The following is a 25212-nucleotide window of genomic DNA, read 5'->3' on the forward strand; positions in this document are numbered from 1 at the left end:
GCACACTCGAGATGGTCACACTTTGTCAATGAGGATTTGAACTGAGAATCGATTTTAGAGATTAAATCATTGTTGAATCCCACACACTGAAAACCATTTGAAGTGCTTATTTAGAAATACTTCAAGCCAAGGTGGTAAGTTTATGATGGTGGTGCGTCATAGTGTAACCTCTGGAGTTTCAACGCAGTATAAATCACACGGAGTAAGATAATTCACGTGCAATAAGACCCCCCTCCCTTCCCCAAAGAGTCTATACTGCCCAAATGTTCTTCATATTCATCATTATCATTGCCATAACAATTATCATAAGGGTCTTTGTCATTTTCACCATTGTCTTCTTGTATAATCTTCAGAGTCAGTTATGAAGATATGGTGGGTCTTTAGCATTGCAGGTACGTGTATGTCTGCATGTGTAGATTGTTAATATTTTAGTTTGTGTGCATGTGTGTTGTATGTATGTGTGTACGACACCGCAGTCATGCACGACTGGTGTCTGTAGGTAGCATCTGAAGTCTCAAGTATCCTGTCCAGGGAAATATCGCTCAGTTTTCCGCTGATTCCACCTTCGTGATTTACAGGCCGCCATAAAACATCAGCTCTGCAGCGTGACAACCACAGCCCATCCATTACGTGAACAGCACCAGCCCTGCCTTTGCCTATTCACTCGTAATTCACTGCCCCTATGTTTACACCCTGATTTCCTGTCCTGTTGCTTGGGATTAGACTTGGACCATTGGTGTGCTTGTTTCTTCAGCATCCTCAGTGCTTCATTGAGTCCCGTCTGCTAACAGGGAGGAAGGCCAAGAAGCTTGGAAGAGACACTTAGTGCTTGTCTTGGTGCTTTTACATCATCTTTGTCCTTGTACTCTGCCTCTCACTCAACACACTCAGTCTGCCATTTGCTTCACTTAAAGTCTTCCTTGACCTCTCTGAGTCCAACTGGAGAGGTCCTGCTGGGGCAGGGGAGTGAATGGTCTTTTTATCTGGCTGGCCCCGAAATGGTTCTTAACTGGGAGTTGAACTGGTGCTTTCTAAATCATTTGGAATGGTGTTTATGTTCATAAATCAAGCCTCTCTCAGAGGCTCTGTTCATTGGTTAATAATGTACAGTAAGGGTCCATGCCCTCGGGCCAGTCTGTGTTTGTTTGTTTGTATGTGTGTGTGTGTGTGTGTATGTTGGTGCCTAAATGTTAGTGTGTGTTTGTGCTTGAATATGTATATGTTTGTGCTTGCCAGCATGTGTGCAGGTGTGATTATTGGAGAGTAAACATTATCATCGGCATGTCTATGTCAGTGTGCATGTGTGTGTTTTTTTTTTTTGAGAATATATCTATTTATGTACATATACCGTTATATATAAAGGTGTATGCGTATATGTCTGTGTGTTGGACGCCTTCTGCCTCAGACGTAGTACTCCTTGTCTTTGTTCTTCTTGTTCTTGGAGATCTTGGCGATGCCCAGCGGCTTGTCTTTGGCGCTGCCGTTGGGCTGTGTGGCCGAGTTGCTGATGTAGTTGCGGCTCTCGTCCACATGGTAGGAGCCTTCGTCACGGTTGCGGTACTTGTACATGGCATAGAGAAGGATGAGGATGCAGAGGGCAGCGGCTGCCACGATGCCCACCACCATGCCCGTGGTGCTGCTGCTCTCCCGCACCACCTCAGATGGACCTGTGAACACCTTCACCTCCGGTAACGGAGGGCGGGCTGTAAGGGGAGGGGAAGGCATGTGATGTCAAGGTTTATGGCATACATTATTAATTTGAGTTACGTATAAACAGGGTGGGTGGAGAGCTGGAGCAAGAAGATACAATGCATCATCATGATGAATTATTTGACATGCATTTTGCATAATGCTGGGAAGGGAAGGCTGCAGCTTAGAGCCAAAGCTGTTTCCACATTATCACATAATGTGTAAACAGATTACATTACACCCCATTGAGAGGAGGGCCAGAGCACAGGTGAACATTATATCAATTTATATTATACACATTTGACACTTTATGACACACTCAGGAAATGAGGGCTGCAGGGCAGTAATACATGACACCATATAAAATGTTTGCTGTCAAAAAAATTGCATAAGAATTCTTTGGGCTGCATAGAGATGAGGTGAAGGAAAGGAAAGGAAAGGAAAAAAGAAAAGATGAATAACAAGGGATAAGGAAGGTGAAGAAAGGAAAGGAAAGCAAACTAAAGGATAGAGACGAAGATTGGCGAGTGGATGGAGCGTGTTAGGAAATGCCTGGAGGCAGGAACCTAAGTGGAAATGAAAAATTCATTGTGGCGAGCAACAAAGCGGTAGAAAAAAAAAGGGCAGCAGCGGGTGTGGAGGACACATGGAAAAAAACTCAAAGGGGCAGTGTGATGTGTGTATTTGTGGACAGTTCTCACCTGAACTGGGGTCACAGGGATCAATGTCTTCATCATCACTGGGACACTCAGCTGAAGCTACAAGCAGGTCATCTGCCGACTATGGAGAAAGGAAACATTAGGAACATAAACACATACATATATACATATACATACACACAACATTTATATAAATATCTATATATAGCTATATATATATATATATATATAGCTATATATATATATATATGAAACAGCCTGTGCTCCACACCCTTTCTGTTTATTTCCTACATGTGTGAGCACACAGCACCAATCTATCGCCCACTCGTTTTCCAGTTTGCCACAAACACTTTTGCCTGTTACGGCCCCCAGCAATGGCAGACGGCCAAAACTAGAGTAGCAAGTAGAGAAGAAGAAATGAGGAGGGAGGACAGAAATGTTGAATCCTGTGTAAAATCACAAGGGGATAGTCGGTTATTATCTCCTACTCTCTTGACCCTCCCCCTCTTTTTTCTCCTCTGGCCTTTCTATCTTCCATGCCTCCTTGCTTTCCTCTCTTTTGCTCTCTCCATCTGATACTGTCCAGTGTTCATATGTGTTGGAGAATGCGGAGTGTAGAGCTAACAAGAGTAAAACCAGTTTCATTCAATATTCCAGCAAAACACTTGATGTTTGATCTAAATCTTAACACCTCTCCGTAAGAGGCACATCAATAACCACCTATATTCAACCTCTAACCCACATCAGCTAAGTAATATTTCAACAACAGCTCTGTCTCTGTGTCTCACTCCCTCTCCGTGGAAAAGGCCCCCTTTTTTTGCACTCCATCCCTGCTCCTCCTGTTGCCATGGCAACTCTAAGTTCAGGCTGTTAAAAATGATGGGGAATAAAAAAAAAGGGAGTGTGCACCCACAGTAGGGACCTGTGCATTGATTTGCCATTCCAGCCAGTATGAGGAGAAGGGGAAAAAGAGGAAGGGAGGGTGAGAGTGAAAGATAGATTGATGGATAAAAGGAATGTTTGGAGGAGACAATTGGGGAGAAAGAGAGAGAAAAGAAGAAGGGATAGGAGGAGGAGGAGGAGGAGGAGGAGGAGGAGGAGGAGGAGGACTTCAAAGTGCTGCGGTCTTTACTTAACACCGTGCTAATGTGCTCCGCATATTCATGAACTACTGTTAAACATCGCCTGCCTTGACGCTTCGGCATGAGCGATACGAGTGTGTGTTTGTGTGTGTGTGTGCATGTGTATGTGCGTGCACATATGCGTGTGCGTGTGTTTTAACCACACTGGGCGCTCAGTGCCAGCAATAAATTAAAATTGGATTGTGATGCATTGCAGTAGATGTTAGTAACCCAGAGAATAAAAAAGAGGGGAGAGAGTGGCAGAGCCATAAAAAAGAGCTCTAGAGGCAGATTACAATCAGACCGTAACAGAATCTGAACCAAATCAAAGTACTAAATGGTGGATGATGTCTTAGCCGAAACCTACAGGCAGTATTTCAAAGAGAAATTCATTAAGCGGCTGCTCTATCCTTGCTTTCACTATTTCTTTACCTCGTCTTTGTAAGGACACAGATTACATAAGTTTAGAAAAGCAACCATTTAGTTCATTCATCTGAAAAAAAAGCTTGTGCTGGCCTTGTATGGTGTGGTCTTGGTCCTTACAAGTCTACTTTGGTTTAGTTTGGCCTGAAACATATATTAAGTTATTGATGCTTGACTCTGTCTTTCCTCCACTGCCTTTCCAATCAGTTCTGCCCACTGGGCTGTCAAATGCTGCTAGGGCGAGCTTAGCCTCTGGAATGCAGCCAGTCAATAAACCTCTGTGCCATTGCCAGGATCCAAATAGCATAAGAACCAATCAGCCAGTAGGAAACACATCACCCCTGACATCTGTCACCAATCAATGTAAAGCCACCGTGCTTGGTTATTGATCCAGACACCTATGTGCCCTCCACAGGCACCTGTTTTGAATCCTGATTTACGCTAAAACAAAAGCACACAAGTGAATTTAACAAGACCCCTCCTCTGATCTGTGACATCACCCCATCAGCTGACCATCCCATTGAAACGGGAAGGTGTCAATTGAACTATTGATCCCCCTATCACATGGGAGACAATGAACACAAGAAAAAACTGGAGACATGCTAAACACGACTTAAATAACATCAATAAGCCACAGAAGTTTATAGAAGATGTGCTAAACAGATGTATGTCCAGGAAACCTCCACTCCTCCAACCAATAGAGCATGCTGACATAATGATAGACAAAGATGCACAACGATAAGGAGGGGAAAAAGAGACACATGAGGGAAGGGAAAGGAAGACAGAGAGCATGGAGAGAAGAATATCTGCATGCTGAAAGAGCAAAATCTCTACCTGAGCAGCCGAACAGTGCCAACGACCGTCCATGCCTCCCTGACTGCCTAGTTCACACATAGTAGCTGCACTCTGTCCTCACACACTCTTGCAGAAGATTCAACAGCTTGTCTGCTACTTTCACAACTGGAAATCACACACACATGTACACACACAAGCTCTATAAAAGCCAAACATGCTCCATTGGTCTATTTCTACTTAGACACATCTACACAGACGCACAAGTCTACACCAAATCAGGCTGAAGTTGGCAGGCTGATGAAGAGATCCTGACGAGAGAGGATAGAAGCTAGCTCCACTACTGCAGATGGTGAGATAGACTCATACACTGCCTGCATTAACAGCCTATCACTGGAGCTCAACCACACAGAGAGAGGGAGGGAGGGAGGGAGGGAGGGCGGCAGAGGGGGGAGTGACGGGTAAATATGGAAAGATATGGAGGGAGAGAGAGCAAAGGAAGAGGAAAAGAGAAAAGTGAGCAGGGGAGGAGGGAGAAAGTATCTCCAGAAGATGGATGGAAAGAAGAAGGAAGAAAGGCAAGAGGAGGAAAAAGATGTGAAAGATATGGAGAGAGTGCAGAAGATAGCAAGGAAAAAACAGATAGGGAGGGAGGATGGGAGCGAATGAGAGATAGATGTTCTGAGGGCTTGTGGAAGTGTCTGGATCAGCTGATTCCCGATAGCCAATCGGGCACCGCTCTGAGCCTCAGGTTTCTTCTATCAGTCTTCCCATCAAACACAGGTACACACACATACACATGAACAGAAACACACACACAAACAAGGCACTAAACATCAAACCCAAACTCAAGCTCTGTGACTCAGAGCAGCCTCTAGCATAAACACTTACACACTCTCACACAATCTCTCCCTCTCTTCTCTTTGCTGGTGTGCTCAGCTGTCATGCATTATTAATCCATTCCACTTTTTAACACACACGCACACACACACACACACACACACACACACACACACACACACACACACACACACACACACACACACACACACACACTCACACACACAAAAAAAAAATCAATAAACTGTGGACTCCAGGAGGAGGCACATAACACAGTCTTACTGCACAAAGTACTGACGGTAGGAGTAAACCCACGGGGCGACTTAGGCAGATCCACTTCAACACACACTCAAAATTGGGGTGTGTGCGTGAAATCAATAAATGGCTTGGACCCGTAGCACCTTTGGAAGACATCTCTCACTGCCCCTCCTCTGATGCAATGTGCTGCAATTCTAGCTTAATGTTCCCAATCCACCTGAGTGTTTGTGTGTGTGAGTGTGTGTGCATTTTGAGTTCGTCTCTACATTGTACGTGTGCACTGGTTAAGGCCAGGTTGGTTGCTAGGCAACACTAGGCAGCCTCAATGGAGACGCTGTAGATTCTTCTTAAATAAGACAACACACACAAACACAAAGAGTTTGGGGCCAGCAGGAGTGATTCGACTCACACCGACGAGCAAACACACACACTGCAGTATGTTGAGCATATAGCGGGTCTGACCTACTTCTCATACAGTGATATTGACTCCAGTGCACAACTCTCTGCATCCCAGATTTAGAACTGACATCAGCATAAGAGCAGAAATAGTTCATTTAAAAACACATACACATATACAGAGAGAGAGCAGGCAGAGATTTAGAGGTGAGGTGGGAAAACAAGCCCCTGTGACAACACTGTCACTCTGCAGTGCTATCCATCCAGCTCTCATATCCATTATTGATGCCTGAGGCTTAGCTCACAGCTCTCTGCGTTCTATTATTTATGTCTGAAACAGCTGGTAGTTTATACACAGAGGAGCTATTCTCTATGGGAGTCTGGATGGGAGAAAGAAAGCAAGCGGTGGGTAGTCAGGTTCACTATCTCCATGGCAACTTGTATCACTGGGAAAAAAAAATCTTTTTCAGTGCGGCAGACAGGCAGGCACACAGTTTTATAACACAGAAGAAGAACTGCAGTACACACAGACGCCCACAAAGAGCCTGACAACATCTCAGTAGTGATCTGAACAATAGAGCAAAAGAGTCTGTGGTGTACCTGCTGATAATGTGTCCTCTGACATTACCATCGACTGCAGTTGCATCCACTTTAAATATGCCTCGATAACAGTTATTTGTTTCTATTGTAGAGTCCCATTTGCATCAGTTTACTAGACGCATATTATGGGAAAAGCTATTACAACCTCCATTAACACAAACATTTCTCCTCCTGTAATTTAGTTGGAAGGGACCACTTAGTCGAGAATTTGCCATCTAATCCATTCAAGTGAATGTGCTGCAGCAGAAAAATTGCACATGGATGTGAGTCTTCTATTGATAAAATGTTTTAGGCAGTTTTATTTATTTTTTTCATTTAACAGCCAGTAGAGAGAGACGGGTTAACATTGATCAGTAATCGGATAACTGATTTGCATGTATGTTTAGAAATAGGTGGTATTAAATACAGTAATAACAGAATAAAAACACAAATAAAAATAAAATACTATGCATTTTACAGCAGTATGTTTTCTTATGATATTTGACATTGTTTGGCTGTGTCAGATAAGACATTCTTTCATCTCTTTTCAGTAATATAGTTACAGCTCAAATAAGTGGTTTACAACACACATACAGTAAGCTAAACTGGAACAAACTTCCACATGATACAATACTTGCTCCTACTATGACTACCTTTAAATTGACGTTAACAAATTTGATGGTGGGGCATCAAGGGGTTTATCACAAGGTCCATTGTCCAAGTGTGGCTGATAACCTTTGGTGTATATCATCCCCTCTTGTTGCTACTAATTAAGACAAAAATGCCTGAAAAAAATACTTAAAAAAACTTAATTTCTCTTCTGCTGTCGACTGAATCTTGAGCATTTATGATATCCACTTTGTGCTTCAATCCTGATTCTGTCTATCTTTCTTTTCAAACTGGTTCCATAAATATAAAGTGTGTAATTTCCTATGCTTATTTAATGTTTGTACTGCATTACGTAAAACACTTTGAATTGCCTCTGTGTATGAAATGTGCGACATAAATAAATTGTTTAAAACAATCCCACTCCTACATACATACAGTATCTTGCCATTCTCGCGTCCCTGATTAGTGGGCTGTGTGCTGGCTAATCCTCTTACTGAGCTCAAAAAGAAACTTATCATAGCATATTAACACTTTTTAATTACCCATTGTCACACGACAAGAAGTACGGATAATGGCATTGGACATATATGTTTAAGATATCTGAGGAATTACATTTGAACTCTCATCTGATCTTTTTATGACCACACATGGCAGGGACTGAATTGGTTTTCCATACACAAGCAGCCACAGAAACATGATTGTGATTGTGCTCTGACCTGCTGTGTGGCGCCCTGCTTCCGGTTGGTGGCTGTGGTGGTTGTGATGTCACTTATGGAGGGAGCAGAGTCAGAGCGGTTGCCTCCAGCTGCAGCACTGGACTGCGGGGTGATGGAGGAGGACGGCATGTCACCGACCAATCGTGCGCTGCCCTCCACTCTGATGTGCGGGTGCCCCTCAGCGGCCATGTTGAGGATGCGGAGGCCGTTGTAGTAGAGGCCAGACAGCTGCCCCTGGAACATGCCACCACCTCGCTCACCTCCACCAACACGCACTGTTGTCTGGCTGTTGAAGATGGTCAGCTGGCGACCTACACGCACACACAAACACGCACGCCAAAGACACACAGGCACACCAGGGAGAAAGGTGGACAGACACACGCAAATACAGTCACACACACATACATACCAGTGGTCACATACGTGCATACATACACACACAAGAGTGTTTGAGTGTTACACAATCCACCACCCCCAAGCCATGGTAAGAGGATGGGATAGATTAAGCATGGCAGAGCAAATCGAAGCCGTGGAGAACCGTGGAGAAGGCTGAGACTGAGAGAGATAAGAGTGAGAACAGAAAGCAGAGAAGAAGAGGGGGAAGAAGGAGACGAGGGGAGGGGAGGGGAGGGAAGGGGGGTGAAGAGACTGAGAAGTCGAGGAGGAGGATGAAGAGGCAAAGAACAGGAGGAGGAGGAAGAGGCAGCAGATGAGAGGAGTCAGAGGGCCCTGAGAAGACAGGGCTGACAGATGGTTGCTATGGTGATGGCTGTACGGCACGACATTGTATTTGAAGGAGCAGCAGACAGGCAGACAGAGAGACAGAGATCTAGAGAACTGTTGTAACAGCCCTATGAAGCATGCACAGGTTATAAGCTCTAGCACTGCTCACTGTTAAAGGGACTAGAGGCTAATTTAAGGAGCTCTGCTGAAGTTTAGGAGGAAAACTTTTACATTTTTTCAAATAGCATTGCTCTATTAGTAATTTCAAATTTACATAATTCTTACATGTCACAATACTTTGCATGTACTTTAATTTGATTACAAAATTGTTTCTCAACATAACATCTTTAGTAAATGCTTTATTGTTTACAATTTGATAAGAAACAAAATTATTTACCAGTCTTAATAAAGCATCTTTTATCAGTACTTGTTTTCTATTTTCTGATTTATTCACATTTAAATCTCTCCATCGTCCCTTTAACCTGATATTATCAGATACACACTAACAAGATACGTTCACAGGCACTACAGTTTACACAGTATTACACACTACAGCTGCCCAACTTTTAAATACTTAGTTATGGATTTAGATTTTTAGATGTTAGTTGATGGTGCACAATAAAGTATATTCAACTGTCTTCATAATTGTATTTTTAAAGCTCAAAGTTTTAAGGAATTTTAATCAGGGTTTTTACCTTTGTCGAGTAGCCAATCGTCAACTACTCGACCGAGCCGATAGGGGATTCGCTGTCTGGCGATGGCCAGGCGCTCGTTATCAATGTTGCCTTTAATTTAGAGATGAAAACACAGTAGTAATTACGCACATCCAAACGTGGTACAGGAGCTGGATACAAAAAGAACAGCAATGAAAAGAAAGTAATGGTCTGCTCATTGTTGGCATGTCACTGCGTTAAGGTAAGCTTGATGTGCTAAGAGAAGAGGAGCTGAATTCACTATGTTTCCAGTGAGCGGACTCTTACTCTCTGTTCATTGGGTTTAATTTAAAGAGACATTTCAGGGGTTAACATCTGCAAGAGCACAGGGAAATAATGTTACAGCTGCCACATACTGTCTATATATCTGACTGAGTTTAGAGTTACATACAGGAAGAACCCTCACACACACCTCACAACAACTAGCATTTAGCATTTTATCTATCAACTACCTAAAGCCTGGACCTCATTGTGTTAAAGACTACTAGCTAAGATTACCACTTTAAATATAAAAACCAACAAATATAAAAACAAAGACAAAATACACTTTTTTCTTTTTCTTATTTTTTCTCTCTAGTTAAACATTTAACTCAAAATATGACATGTTTTTAAATTATTGTTTGTCCAAAATGCACCAACTGTTATTATTTTCTTTTATGGTGAAAAAACAACTGACACCTGAATTGAATATTTTCATAAATTACCTTTAACACTATTTAACAGGCCTAACATAACATAGCTGGCTAGTATACAAGCTATTGTAATAACTATCTCATTTTATGGTTTAAAAAGTCATGTTTCATATCAGATCACACATATTTCATTTCAAACACAATAACATAAAACAAAGCTGCAGTTATATTTCTCAACCTCAGTGTTTGAATATAAACATTGATAGGAACACTGATGTGGTTCATCAATCAGGAGGTGAGTTCATTTGGACTAAGGTGTAGTTAGCGCTGCCCCAGGACAGGCAGTGCTTCAGTGGGTGGGTGGGTTGGGCTGATGTGGTGGGGGCCTACCTGAGGGATAGCGTTCTATAACCGGCAGGTCGTCCAGTTGGAGGGTCGCATTGCCTCCGCTGCGGGTGAACCGAATTATGTGGTACTTCCCATCGTTGACAAACTTGGAGCTCTCCTCGATGTTGATGTCATCAGTGCCAACATTAAACACTACTCTAATGTTGCCCTTGTCCTGAGGAGGGGGAGGGGGAAAGATACGAAAATGCTTCATGAGGAATGTAATTCTTTTAACAAGGCAACAATATAATTTCTCTCATGTCTTCAGGTCTTCAGTTCATTTCGCTATGCCACTGCGTGTGTTTTTGTGTTAATAACTTTACGCTCTTAAGTCTCTTGTAAAGGAGATAATGAATTTGTCCAAATACCCACACTTGCAAACAGTCAAATGTTGGGCTCGGAATAAATCAAAAAGTAGCCGAAACTGACATGTGTGGGCTCATTTCATTCATATGCCCAGTTGGCAATGTTCCACCAGCAGCTGTAAGAGAAACAAAACAGAACAACACAATGTTGCCAAAACGCAACGGGGGGCAGTTGCAGATGAGAAAGAGCTGGTACAAAAAAGGTTAGCCTCATGAGCTACAACTTATGCTACTTGACAACTTCACCCTGGGGCAGAAAAGGATGCAGTAGTCTATCAGTGTTTTTTAAAATAATGTCAGTCCATACCCTGAGACATATCACTGAAGTAGTAGAAGCCATGAAGGTGTTATTCAGATCATCTTTATGATATTAATTGCTTTGATAGTCAGAACAAATGTGAAATATAGCATGTTTTAGTTTGATCTCTAAGTATTCTTAGCTACTGCATTAGTTAAATAAATATTACTCAGTCATAATCCTGTATTTTCTGTTTATATCCAGTACAAAGACTTAATAAGAGCTCCACTGTGTGAGGGAGAGAATCTTGTGCATAGGTGTATTTAATAAGATATAATTCCACAATCAGTACCCACTGAGGGAATGTAATAATTGATTTGTAATATTGATTTTAGGTGATATTGCCCAGTCCTCGTCAAATGCAGACTTGTGAGACGCATTTCAGGCAGGTATAACTGCCAACAGATCAACCAGATGGAGGTTTATCAAAGCTCACTGGGACATGGACCACATCCTGTTACTTACACAAAAATAAGGCTGAACGGAGCTCAGATTCTTTGTTGGTTTTGTTTCATTTCAACATAATGAACAAATAAATAGGATCAACCAAACACTGTATTATCATGGTTAAAACCAGATGACAAACAGACACACATTCAAGAGCTGAGTGCAGTAATTAAATCAAGTAATGGAAGTACAGTATGTAGGCCTATTGTACATAGAAGAGACATAATATAATATTATTTCAAATGTTTTGCCAGGTAACATTTTTAGGAAGGAATATTTGTCTAATGCTTTCATAAAAGGATATGATATCTAATATTATTCTAATGACAGATAATCAATCTTATTTTTGAGTGATAGCCATCTGTGCTGGTTCTGTCACAATTGGATTGTGTTTGGATGTGAACAGTATTACTCAAGCTGAATTCAACATAAAGTTCAACTTCATGTTTGCATCGCTGGCAACCACTGGAATATTGCTCACTCTGCAAGTGGTTAACAGGATGAGTGTGCATTGAGTGTGGATTCATTGTGCTGGCTGTTGGCTTTTTTCAGGTGTGGGACACAGTTGCCTACTACCTGGTGGCATGTGAACGTGCACAACCCCCTAACCTCAAGAGCGGCTATGGGGACAGACCCAATGTATCTCAAGAGACTTCCTGGTTAAATAAAGGAATAAATTAAGCACATTTGATCAAACAATATGTATAAATATTTAAAATCTTAAATTAATGAAAAATCACATTTTCTTTGGCCTACTGAATATGAGCATGTGTACTTACTATCTGCAGCTGAAGGTAGTCTCCCAGGCCGGAGGCACTGTCCACCCTGAGTAGAATGGCGTGTTTCTGTTGGGTGCTGAACCCAAGGGCGAGCCGGTCTGCCCTGGTACTGGGACGTTCATTTGGCGGCCATGTGTAAACCACCATGCCTCCGTCACGCCCAAAGATATAAGTGGTCCCAGCTGGTCCACACAGATAAAAAATTTAATAGCAAGCAAGTCTATATGGCCTAAATAGTGCTATCTATCATCAGTGGTTCCATACTGCAGATGGTACCTCTGCCTATTTTTTTTCTAAATGTTTAATACACAAGGGGCATATTGGAAAATAATAGTAAAAACTCTAAAATGTCACAGTTGACTGGTCTTGCACATTTGGCTTGTTCCATCTACAGGCTGGAAAAAAAAAATCTGTATTTCCCAAAGTACTTCTTAACATTACTGCAGAAGGCTGACTGTAATAATTGACTCATACAAATAACAACTCATACAATTATTTGACTCATTGGGTGACTACAAAACCAACACGTATCTTGCTTGTATGGCATCAGAGAATAATTTAGTGTATAAAGATAGCAGATTAAATTATTAAACATTACAAAGAGAGAGAGAGAGAGAGAGAGAGAGAGAGAGAGAGAGAGAGAGAGAGATCTGAACAGCCGAACTAGAAATTGAACAGGTACTGTAATATTTTAGTGGCAATTCAAAATCAACAGTTGACAGTGCCCTCACGTGGTGGCTCTGACAAAATGCACACTAAAATGCTTCAATTCAGTGACTAAAGCCAAATCATCCGAGTGCAGCAGTTTTAGACTTGCAGCTCCAACGCCAGGGTTAAGGTTAGATGGGTGCGTTCTCTACAGTTTAGACACAATAGTTTTAACCTTTTTTTGGATTTAAATATCTTAAAAATCCTCCACTTTCACCCATCTACATCACTGAAATGATCTGAAGTCCACTCTGGTATGAGACAGAAAATGAAGAGCAAAGACTCACCGTCATTGCATAGTGGCCCAGCATACGAAGTCATGCTGCAGTCACAGGTGAAGCCCTCCCACTGCTGCAAACAAACTCCCTGATTTGAGCAGGAGTCTTCCTGACAGGTAGTGCTGGGACCTGCAGTGAGAGACATGGCGGGGTTGGAGGGTGCAAAAGTTAGGAGAAAGTAAACAGAAACACTTTTTTGTTTTTGTCTGGAGCCCAGTATGTTCACAATAGTAGGCCAGTATTGTTAGTTTTAGACCGTATTTCCTTGAAACATTTTGCTGTTTTGAAATGGTTGGGTAGACTGTTGTGCTGCAATGGTGTTTTGATTAGTAGTATTAGTAGAAAATCCTTGTGAGACTAGGATAATGTGGATAGGCTCCCATTCTTTAGCTTCACATTTACAGAGGAGACTGGATTATCCATACAAACTGAACTAAAGCTAAACTGGAATCTGTGTTATTAGGTGAAAAGAGCCAAATGTTTACAGCATGCAGGTGGTGAGGCTAGATGAGTGGGGCAAGGACAGGAGGAGGAGTTAAACATAAGAGGTCAGAGTTATGTTTAAAAGCCTTCTTCTCAATACTCTTTCTTCAGCGGTCTGTCACTGTTCTCTCCCTGCTTCGTGCTAAAACCACACAGGACGAGAACGTCAAAGGTTGAAACTTGGTTCTCCTTCGATACACTTTTAACACGAGGCATGGAGGAAAGGGTGTGAAATCATTCACAAATAGAGTATTGGAGTTTAGGATGGGAGTCAGTAGGAGGGGTTAGAGAGCATGCTGCTAGGCAACCCGGGTGGTGGAGCTGTGGTCAACTCAAGTCAAGCGGTGGTGATGTTACTACTGTGATGAAGTCACTATGGTGGCTAGGAGAGGACAGGTCACCTCTGACCTTTGACTCTGGATCACTGGGATCCACACAACACCGGACACCACTGGGTAGTTTCGACACACGCACACATACATACACGCACACATACTCTCACACACGCACACTCTCACTCACACACACATTTTCCCACCCTTACACACGTGTCTCACATGCTCACACAAAGCGATATACCTTGCAAGTCAGCTTTCATCAATGTAACTTTTGTCAGCCAAACAAAAAAGCAAACAAGCAAATTAAGTTAGATGGTTAGTCAATGCGCACAGATGTCTGTGAACTGCTGAAAGAGTGGAACAGAGAGAGAGAAACCACAATGTGCAGAAAGATTGAAAAGGAGATGAGAAGAAAGAGAGTCAAATTTACATCTAACAGAGCAAGAGCTGGGTTAGTGGGTTATCCTAATAACAGAGAGCATGAGTTAAATGAAAACTGAAAGAAAAAGCAGTAAGGACATGGGACCTGGACAGATCTACTGGTGTGTTTTATTGTGCGTTTGCACCTCACCTTCACAGCCTCTCTCCACTTGTCCCATGGTTGCCAAGGCATCAGCCAAAAGGTCAGGGAGCCGGCCATTTAGATCAACAGTTGCTAGGCAACCCTGGAAACCCTCACGGGAGTGGACCAGCTTAGGCAAGTCTCGGTACATCTCTTTGGAAACACCCCCAATGTACAGATCACCTGTTGAAGAGCAACACAATTAATGGCAGCTTCATTACCAAGTCACACTGCTTTGAATGATGAATGCAAGTAATGGAAGTATTTTTAGCACTGATTGATCTATCCCTTATTTTCGATGAACAAATCTCTCTCAGCTTCTGTCTTCGAATTGGTTGTTTTATCTGATCCACAGCTCAAAACCTAAATATATTGAGTTTACAAGTAGAAAAGCTACATATTGTCTCATTTTTAAATATGGAATCAATGCATATTTGGCAGTTTCGCTTGATGAATTACAAATAATTAATCAACTATGCCCATTTATTTTCCGACTGACTAGTCAGAAATATGTAGACAGTTAGCTTAGCTTGGCGAAAAGACTGGAACCAGGGAAATACAGCCAGCCTGGCTCTGTGTAAAGGTAACAAAATCCACCTAGAGCTCATCCGCCAAGAACGCGCCTGGAACATAAGTGTTTTTTAGTAAGCTTTAGAGGTGCTGGTATTTATCATACAGACACGATAGAAGTATTATTTTTGTCATTTAGCTCTCGTTAATACATGAGATGAGCATTTTCCCCCCAAATGTTAGGGTTAGGGTGAGACAGATTGTTTCAGCACTAATCAGTATATGTTCATCAAGCCTCCTATGAAACAGTTTAAGTATATGTTGTGACCTGACTGTGTACAAATATTGTATGTGTTATCAAGTATATGTATCCCTGTCTGCCGTATAAACTACCTAAACTGAGGTATCACTCCTTGTATTTTTGTGCATACCCTTTAGGTCGAGGTTCTTAGCGCCCATGGTGGTCTGCGTGGTGACTTTGGTGTCAATCTTGACCGTGTGGAGATTGTTAGTGTCTCGGGATATGTGCACGTTGTGCCAGTGGTTGTCATTTAGAGGACTGTTAGAGTTGCCTTTGATCAGGTGTGCCCCATTGCCCAGGTCAGAAATGTAGTGCAGGTAGCTAGAGAGTGAAAAAGGAAAGGAGAGAGGAGGCGCTTAAACAAGTGAGAAGAGAAGAGGCAAATTAATTATATTCATGATGAAGAACAACACAGGGTCATACACTTCAGGGCATTATAATCTGTCTTGTAGAAGCATAATTATGAGAATAGAAAAAGACCTGCTTGACTTGTAAATTTTTCATATTTGATATTTCAGCCTTACAGTCAAGAATTTTCAATTTTTTTGTTCATCAAAGGAAACTTTAACTATTAATAACAGTAAAAATAGCACCATTGGAAATGAACATGCATGACTTCAGGAAAGCTATTACCACAAACGTATACTAATCACACTGACTCATTTAATGTTAATACCACACTCTGTGCATTGTCCAGCTCACCCTTTCACCAGCTCTATCACTATGAAGTCATTGCCGTCTCCCCTGTTGTAGAGAATAAGGCCATCGGGGGATGTTGTCTTGAACTGCATGAAGAGATGCATGGAGTAGTAGGCCTGCAGCGTGGGCAGCGTGACGAAACTGGAGCGTGAGCGGAAGGTGACAGGGTCAGCCACAATGCTCTTATAGCCAATAACAGCATTGAGCTCGCAGTAGTCGATGTCGCCGTTCTTGCACAGGTCGATGTAGGGCATGCCATTCAGCGTCAGGCCCTGAAGGTGGCCGATGAAATTGGAGGGCACGGCAGGTATGAAGCGCTTCTCCGTCACAATACCCGTCTCCACATTGTGGAACTCCAGCTGGGTGTGGTCGCCCGCCATCTGACCTGGTGGCGGGGGTAAACTTCAAAGGTGAGGGCTACGGAAAGTTGGATTTCAAGTGGTACTGTTCAATCCTAAACCAAATACTAATCCTGATTCTTATTTCAACGCTAATTCAGAATGATCATTTTCACTTACATAGGTACAGATGTTCTCTAAAAAAAGAAATAAAACCCTTAATGTTGGTCTAAATTTAAAAAGAATCAAACAGCAATTTGTGTAAAGTGTCATTTATGGTGAAAAGCTTTAAGTTAGGCTGCTGTGGTTACCTTCAACAGGCTGCAGGTCATCCACGGTGAGTTTGAGGCTCTTGCCACGCCGGACTACCCTCACCGTGTGCCACTCATTATCATTTAGGCCCGACCCCGCAAAGATGGTCTCTGGGCCTTTACCTACACATAGCCCAGAGCACCATTAACATATGCACAGAGAGGTGGAGAGAGACAGATAGAGAGAAGGAGGAGATAGAGATGTAGAGAGACAGAGACAGAAGTACAGAACCAGAAGAAGGACGAGAAGCAGAGAGCCAGGCAGGTTGAATTAAATTTTAAGGACAGAGAGTGAGGAAATGGAGGGAAATAGCGGAGGGAAGGAGGAACCATACATATCCTGGGGAGACAAACACCTCTGTGTCAAGACACTCTCTCCACAGATAGACAGACAGGTCTCTTTGCAGATAAGCCAGCGAGACAGATGATGTGACACAGACAGACACAAAGATTTACATAAATGGATGCCATGGGTGCCTAAGATGGAGACTGTGAGTCACAACAGGCCCACGCTGAGACAATCCATCTGTGGACAGATCACAACGCCATGATGACCACCTATTACCCATACATGCACAGATAGCACATTCGCACCCACTTGACTCCTAAACTGCCCCACAATCCTCTCGCCCCCGCACATATAACATAGATTAGCCCATGTGCCTGCATGCAGGATCTTTTTTATTTTCCACAAGAGTGCAATACGGCAGTGCGCCTCATGGTGGCACTAGACACACAGAGGAAGATAAGAGAGCTCTCCAAGTTGCTGATGTGCAGCAGAATGAAAGAAGCTGAGCTGTCCTCTCATGATGTCTCTCTCTCTGTCCATCTACCAGCTCATTTCCTCACATAGGTGACTGCACACATTTGATAGACTGACTGTTCCCAAGACCTCAAGTGTCCCCTTCCTCCTACTCTCTACAAGCACCCCACCAACGTTGAACACAACACCTACCAACTCGCAACACACAAACACACACACACTCCCTTTCCTCCTCTGAGCCCTGTTGGCTTGAGGAGAGTGAGTGAGTCTGCTTACAGTGACCTATAGGAGGTAATGACGGGGGAGGTGAGAGGTAAACTGACCCGAACGGATTCTGCTGCAGAAAATGTCAAGCATGCCTACATCACTCATGGAGGCACGCAGGCAGCACACACACACACACACACACACACACACACACTCACACTCACACACACACACACACACACACACACACACACACACAAACAGTTAGAGAGGTAAAGAAAGTGAGAGACATACAGGCAGACTGACACGCGAGCATGATTATTTATGAAAAGTCCATCAAAATGGATATGGCACTGTGTGTGTGTGTGTGTATGTTTTTTCAACACTAAAAGAGTGTGTTGTGCATTCAGAGAGGACACAGGGTTCCCCTGAGGAGACTCAGCTGTGCTCTGGGCATGAGCATCTCATCCTGTTACCATGGATCACTGCCTAGCACTGAGTGAAGGAGAGAATATGTATGTGTGAGTTTAGGAGTGTGTGTGTGTTAGTGCATATGTAACCGAATATTCAAAGAATGAGCAGACTGATGTGAGAGTAAGGCAGTGATCTGTGTCAACCTGGGAACAGGGAGAGACACACAAACAAAAACACACCTACATACACGCACGCACCTATTTTAGGTCAATGCTAACAGTGCGTTCAGCAGCATGGTGAGCTTTGAGTTGAGGTTTAATGTTGAGCTACTCGCGGTCAGCAGACAGTCAGCACTCTGTGCCGCCAAACCAAAACACAATAAGGCAAGACAATTCAAAGAGAGAGACAAGAGGGACTGTTTGTTGCAATAGAAATACAATTCAAATCAAATGGCATAAGCTACTGGTGATTATAAAAGCAGGATAATGAAAACAAAATGACAAAAAGCGTTTCATATTTCATTAGCTCCAAATAACAAATGGCTTTTCTGCTGGATAAGCCTCAAATCTCTCCCATGCCGAGGCTTTCATTTGACTGCTGAGTGGACTATTTCAGTGGCGCCTGGCTGTTAAATAAATTTTTTCTTCCCCTTCGAATATCAGATGTATAATTTATTGTATGCACACGGTGTGCCAGAAAAGTGGCTGCCTACTGAAATGTTCATTGAGACAACTGGTCTAAAATTGGCCAACAGACATGCGGGATAGCAACGGCGCTGTGTGGCTAGTAGGGTTTCTATGGCAACTGCAGTCGTCCATTTCACCACCTCTTTGCCGTCACAGAGCATTCGTCTCTCTCTCTCGCCCTCTCTCACTCACTCTCTCTCTCTTGCTTTCTCTGTGGTCGTGACAGAGAGAAACTCCACGTGAGGGAATTAAACTTCATCAGGGATTCAGCTCCACTCACAGCAGCATGAACAGAAACACACACACACACACACACACACACTCACTCACTTTCACACAGGAAAACACACCCAAAAAATACAGACACAGATGGGCGACGAAAAGAATACAGAATGCAAAGCCACTCACAAACACACACTAAACACATTGTATGAAACACTACCCAAAAATCCCCCATGTACAGTTTAGAGAGAAACAACAAGCAAACAAAGAAGCAAACCAGACAGACGTTTGGAAAGAAGGTGCGACAGAAAAGCAGAGGGATAACACGTCTTTTGTCTCTGGCATGAAGGAGAAGTAATTAGCTTGCAGCTCTGAGTTGCGTTCAGCTACCAGCTACTACTCCCTGCCTCTTTAGCTCACACTTCTCAGCACACCAAATTTACCTGAACACGTCATACTCAGATATATTTTGCCCCCCTTCCTCTTCTACTTCTCTTTCTTTTTTCCCTTCCATCAACCCCCACCGTCCTCTCTTCCGTCTATCCTTCTTTGCTAAAATGGCCGACATGGAAAACCCTGGCCCTCAGCAAAAATCACACCACTCCTGTGGTGTAGCTGAACATGCAGACACTATCACGCATATGTGCACCTCCCCTGTTGAACACACACTCACACACACATATATGCACACAGACACATGGTACAAAGATATGTTGAATGAGAGATTATGATCAGATGAACTGATAAGAAAGATAGAGAAAAATAGTCAGACACATTAACAAAAACACACAACCTACTGCGCGCTCACACACACACACACACACACATTCTGAGAAGGAAGAGGAAGGGGGAGGGGTTAGGTGAGATGGAGGATCACTTACTGGCTGTACAGTTTATCCTGATACAGTCTGGAGGGAGAGCAGAGCAGAGGGTTAATGCTGCACACATACACATACTCTCCACGCCCTGGGGACGCACACGTTGACACACCCCGCATTCATATATATAAACACGCACACACACACACTGCTGAGAAAACACACACTCTCCTTTGTCACAGGACCTCAAGCTGGATAGCGTATTTTCTTACAACAGTGTGAGTTTCTGTGACTTAGATTTTTTAGCCAATAGAGCAAAATCTGAAAAAAAAATCAGTGGATCTTCACAGTGACGTGTTAAGGAGAGCGGTGTGTCCCAGCATGAGCAGTGTGCTCACTGGCTGCTCTGGCCTGGGCGACATTTTCAGTCCCCAATCAAAAGCACCAGGAGACTGAGATGGGTCATGTGTGTCAGTCTGTCTGATGACATCGAACACATCCCATAATTTTTGTCACCCATCCAGAGCACAAATCTTCACAAATTGTAGGAAGATTCAGCCCCTGTATTATGATTATTATTATTTTTAATTTTTTACCCATGATGCCTTGGTGTGTCGTGTGGCGTCAACCACAGAAAAGACGTGGCTGCAGACAACCAGAGACCAACACATGCACCCCTCTGTAAGTGTATGTGTGTATATTATGTGAATGTACTTACATTTATGTGAAAGTGTGTGACTGAAAATGAAAATGAAAATGTGTTTGGCTGTTGAACTGAGAAGGAGAAATGTACAAAAAGTTAAGGGATTTTCCTGCAGTTACATGTGGAGTATACTATCTGTTTGTGCTTGTACAGTTTGTGAGCTTTGTGTTGATTGTTGCAGGTGTTAGGGATGCACAGGTCCACTGGGAGTGAGCAGAGAATGCAGCTTGAGGCTTGACCCTCTGTTCAACACAAAAACAATACTACTAACCTTCACTTGTGCATGTTTGTGTGTGTTTGCATTCAAAGATAAGTAACATCTATACTATGACATCAATTCAAATGCTAAAAAGCCTGTGAAACCCGTGTCTTGAATATACTGAGTATAAACAGTGCAGCAGAATTATCTGAAAGAGTTTATTTTACAGGGACAACATATCATTAATCAACATCCCTATGCAAGAAACAGCCAAGAGGCCAGTATCAGCTGCATTCCCCTGACAGGTAATTAAAAAAATGTTTGAGAATCTACATGTTTGTGTGCGTGTGTGTACCTAGGTTGACAGTTAGTCGGACACGGCCCCCATCCAGCTCCAGACGAAGGGTGTCTGCGGAGTTACGGGATGTGGTTGCCATGAGAACGCCATACGCCCGCTGGGAGCGAAAGCGTAGCGAGACGTCCTCTGCCTCAGTGTGCATCGCCACAGGCAACTGCACCTTCATAAACTTGCTGCCGTCGTAAGACAGGATAGTCGCATCTGTACAAGACGCACAAAGACAGACAAGACAAGGAGTGAATGATAGAGGAAGGGAAGAAATGAAAGGCAGGCGGAGGAAGACAGATGATGGCGGAGGAGAGCGTGGTGGGTAGAAACATAAAAAAAAGAGACAGAAAAGATGATTGACAAGGAGAAAACACACGAAGTGGGAGGAGACAAAGGCAATTTGACGTTGAGTGAACCAGCTTTATACATAATAAAATATGTTGCAGCGTGGCTACACTCCCTTGTTCCCCCGCCACGTCATGTTGAAACTCAAAACCTGCTCCCAACAAAATGACCCCATCACTTTCCACCCTTAATTCATCATCACTGCCTCTGCCTTACAGAAGAGGGTGTAAAAATAGCCGCAGCTGGTTGGCTGGCCCTATTATCCGGTTAAATCAGAATGCATGGCGGTGAGTGTGTTAGCCACCGTCGCTGACATCCCAGACCCTGGAGTCATAATGTAACAAGCTCAGGTGATCCCGCTTTAATGTCTTTTGCATACTCATTTACATATTCATAATCTTCTCTCCCTGCTACCTGCTGGGGCCAATCCCTGACCGCTAAACTGTTTACCTCTGAGGACCCTGTTTTTTATTGGCCAATTACATACACAGCCAAACACACTCTCCATGTCTCTGTGTCTTTATCTCCCCCTCTCTTCCTTCTTCGCTTCTTCTTATATCGCTCCACTCCACTCCTCCTTCGCTTTCTCTCGCTTTCGCTCTCCCTGTTTCCGTGGGAGACGTTTGGAGCCAAGGCAAAAACAAGAGAACAGGAAGAGAGGGAGGCCTCATGAATACTGATGAGCTGAGAAGGAGGGAGAGAGAGAGATAGTGTGTGTATGTGTGTATGTGTGTCTGTGTGCGTGCATGTCAGAATAAGTGAGTGAATTTAAGTGTGAACAGAGGAGGGTTTAGTAAAGTGAGAGCAAGGGGAGAGAAAATAGGGACAGAGCAAGACAGAGAGAAAGGAGAAGGGTGGGGCGGGGGAGAGAGAAAAGCTCTTGGCTAAAATGCAAATGAACCCTCATTAACTTGAGGAAAAAAGAAGGTGGTTGGCCTGTTATATCACAGATAACATAACTAACAGCCACACATACACTCACCCAAGCACACTTGAACACACACACGTGCACACATCTCTGATAAGGGAGACAGCTGACTAAATTTTCCTCACCACGGCACCTGACTCACTACCAGACAAATAGAGGAGGGAGGCTTAGAGAGAAGGGAAGTACGGAAGACCATTTATGCCAGGAAAAGAAGAAAATAACTGACTGAAGTGTAACATCAACACAGTGAACATCTGAAGCCAGTAGCACACACCACATGCACCATACGAGCAGAGTAAGTAGTTAAAGGATAAGGCTAGTGATATTTTATATTATTGATCCAATGAAAAGACTGAAACCAACAATGTATTAGTTCATTTCTCAATACTTTCAAACATCCTCACCCTGCCTGAGGCACACATACCCAAGCCCACTGGTTCCTTCTGAAGACATAAATCTTAAAAATGGGTCACAAATATGTAGTATCATTTTTTAAAAAGGTCTCAGTAGTTATAACATCTTGACACTGTTGCTTTTACTAAATATTACTTAAACTTGAGTGAATAGGGCATTTGTTGAAGACTTGGTGCACTACTTGGGAGTTTATGGCAGCAGGATGCTGTATGTGGCATTGACTCAAAATAAACTACAGTGTTCATACTCATCGTAATGGAGGAAACTGTTACCCAGTGCAACAGTGTGGCTCACTGATGTTATTTTAATAGTTTTGACAACAATGGAGGTCTGGGCAGAGTGGGAAAAAACTATATTAGGCTTTGAGCTTCACACAAAAAAGTCATTAATATAGAATATCACCAAACTCTTCTGTTTAGGTGTGCTAACTGGGATTATCAATCCACAGAGTGAACATGATCAAATTTCCAAACAGGTGACTGACATTGATGATGGGAATAAATGCGATACTGGCGGCAACTCATATGTTACTGAGTCGCCGCCAGTATGTGCTATTGACATGGGTGTTTTGATGCGTTTCTATTTCATATCGCATCATTTTTACTTATTAAATATTATGAAAGTTATTATGTCATAATGTATCTGAGTAAGCTCGTAATTTTGCTTGAAAACTAACAATTCTGACTTCTTATCTCATAATTTGGATTTAATATGCCATCATATTGATCTACTATCTCATAATTCTGATGAAAAAATCAAAAACGCTGATATACTATTATCAAAATTTTGAATATTTTTAACTTTGTTATTCTTCAAAATATTTGATTTTACTTTGTTTTTGAACATTATGAACTTTAATTAAAGGACAGATGTGTTAAGGTCAACAGTAGATTTTTAAATATTTAAGGTAATTAATATTAGTATTAGGTGATGGAAGACATTTAAACATACAGTACATATAGTATAAACATATATAAGCTTGAAAATATTTAATATTTAATATTTGAAAAGTAAACTTGAAAATGAGTAAAGAATCTCTTTTGAAAATAGAGATTTTAACCTTAAGATGAACTCTGTCATTTCATCGTTTTTCTCTTCCTGACATTAAAGGACTTCCGTAGAGAAAGCAGGACGGCAAGAAAAAAAACCTAAAATGACTTCCAAATATGTGTGTAACTGCTCTTTATGAAATAAAAATTCATCTTGGAGCCCAAGCGTGGCGAAGGGGAACAAAGGAGAGAGTGAAAGAGTGAGGAAGGAAAAAAAGGAGGGAGAAACCGCAGGTAGAAGGCGTAAACATGCCCAATCACTCTCTCCATCTGCTTCTCCATCTGTGCTTCCTTTAATCCACTGAACCACCAGTTAGTGACCCCTCAATGCACACAGAGAGGGATGAAGAAAGATATAGAGAGGAAGACACAGCTAAGAGAAGGATAGAGAGAAGGTGCATTTCTATGATAAGTATACACTGCGGATGTTTGTCCTCCGAAATAAAACATCTTCATATCAACACCCTTCAGAAAGTGTGCATGTGTGTGTGTGTGTATCTCCTGATAGATGATAGTACAAACATCACTTGAGACGCGTCAGCAGCTGTGGCACAAACAACATTTCTTCTCTTCTCCTTGTCTGACTCCATCTCACTTCTTTCAACAGGCCTGTATCAGTCTCTCTGCCAATCTTCCCTACTTTCCATTTCTCTCTCGCCCTGAATTCATACCTTTTCTCATAACTTTCTCTCTCTGTCAGATTTTCTACTCGTGTCTCCCATTCCTCCTCATCTCCTCACCTGCTGTCATATGGTGGTTCCAGCCTGGTGGTTCCACCCTCCTCTGTCACAGCTCCTGCTCCCTGCTTTCTGCACACTTCCTCTCCCATCGATTCCCAGTCTCTACATCCATAGCAGTCCAATAGTACTGTCTGCAGCTCTGCTTCCTCCCACCTCTTTTCTTTCACCTCTGTTGCTCCTCTCCTCTCCTTGCCTCCATCTTACTACTCTCAGTTCCACACAGAAAATGTGTAATTTTGACACAGCCCAAGATAGACAACCTGCACTATTATCATTTTTTGTTGTTGAGTAAACAGGCTCATTCTCTCCTTGTCCTTATTTTCTATTGCCACTTCTACCAACTGCCTTCCTCCCATCCTCTTTTCAACACCAGGGACAAAAAGAGGGTCAAACTAAATTTGCAAGTTTTATATTTAACTAATAG

The 25212-nt window shown here is 42.6% G+C and overlaps 1 protein-coding gene across 1 annotated transcript in view; it reads right to left on the reverse strand.

Annotated features, from left to right (window-relative positions):
* Nucleotides 1-1304: 1304 nt before the first annotated feature.
* LOC111219591 (neurexin-1a-like) overlaps nt 1305-25212 on the reverse strand; it is a 54623-nt gene continuing 30715 nt past the window's right edge. The window contains exons 11-23 of the mRNA XM_022742309.1: nt 21322-21525; nt 20128-20154; nt 16955-17077; nt 16309-16690; nt 15737-15927; nt 14805-14978; nt 13422-13541; nt 12427-12608; nt 10541-10712; nt 9501-9590; nt 8083-8393; nt 2391-2469; nt 1305-1703 (exon numbers count right to left, since the gene is read on the reverse strand). Of these exons, the coding sequence (XP_022598030.1) occupies nt 1402-1703; nt 2391-2469; nt 8083-8393; nt 9501-9590; nt 10541-10712; nt 12427-12608; nt 13422-13541; nt 14805-14978; nt 15737-15927; nt 16309-16690; nt 16955-17077; nt 20128-20154; nt 21322-21525 (2357 nt within the window). The 3' untranslated portion in view covers nt 1305-1401. The remainder of the gene's footprint in view (nt 1704-2390; nt 2470-8082; nt 8394-9500; nt 9591-10540; nt 10713-12426; nt 12609-13421; nt 13542-14804; nt 14979-15736; nt 15928-16308; nt 16691-16954; nt 17078-20127; nt 20155-21321; nt 21526-25212) is intronic.

The sequence above is a fragment of the Seriola dumerili genome, unplaced genomic scaffold (assembly GCF_002260705.1).
Source record: "Seriola dumerili isolate Sdu_G_001 unplaced genomic scaffold, Sdu_1.0 BDQW01000068.1, whole genome shotgun sequence".
In the NCBI taxonomy this organism is placed as follows: Eukaryota; Metazoa; Chordata; class Actinopteri; order Carangiformes; family Carangidae; genus Seriola; species Seriola dumerili.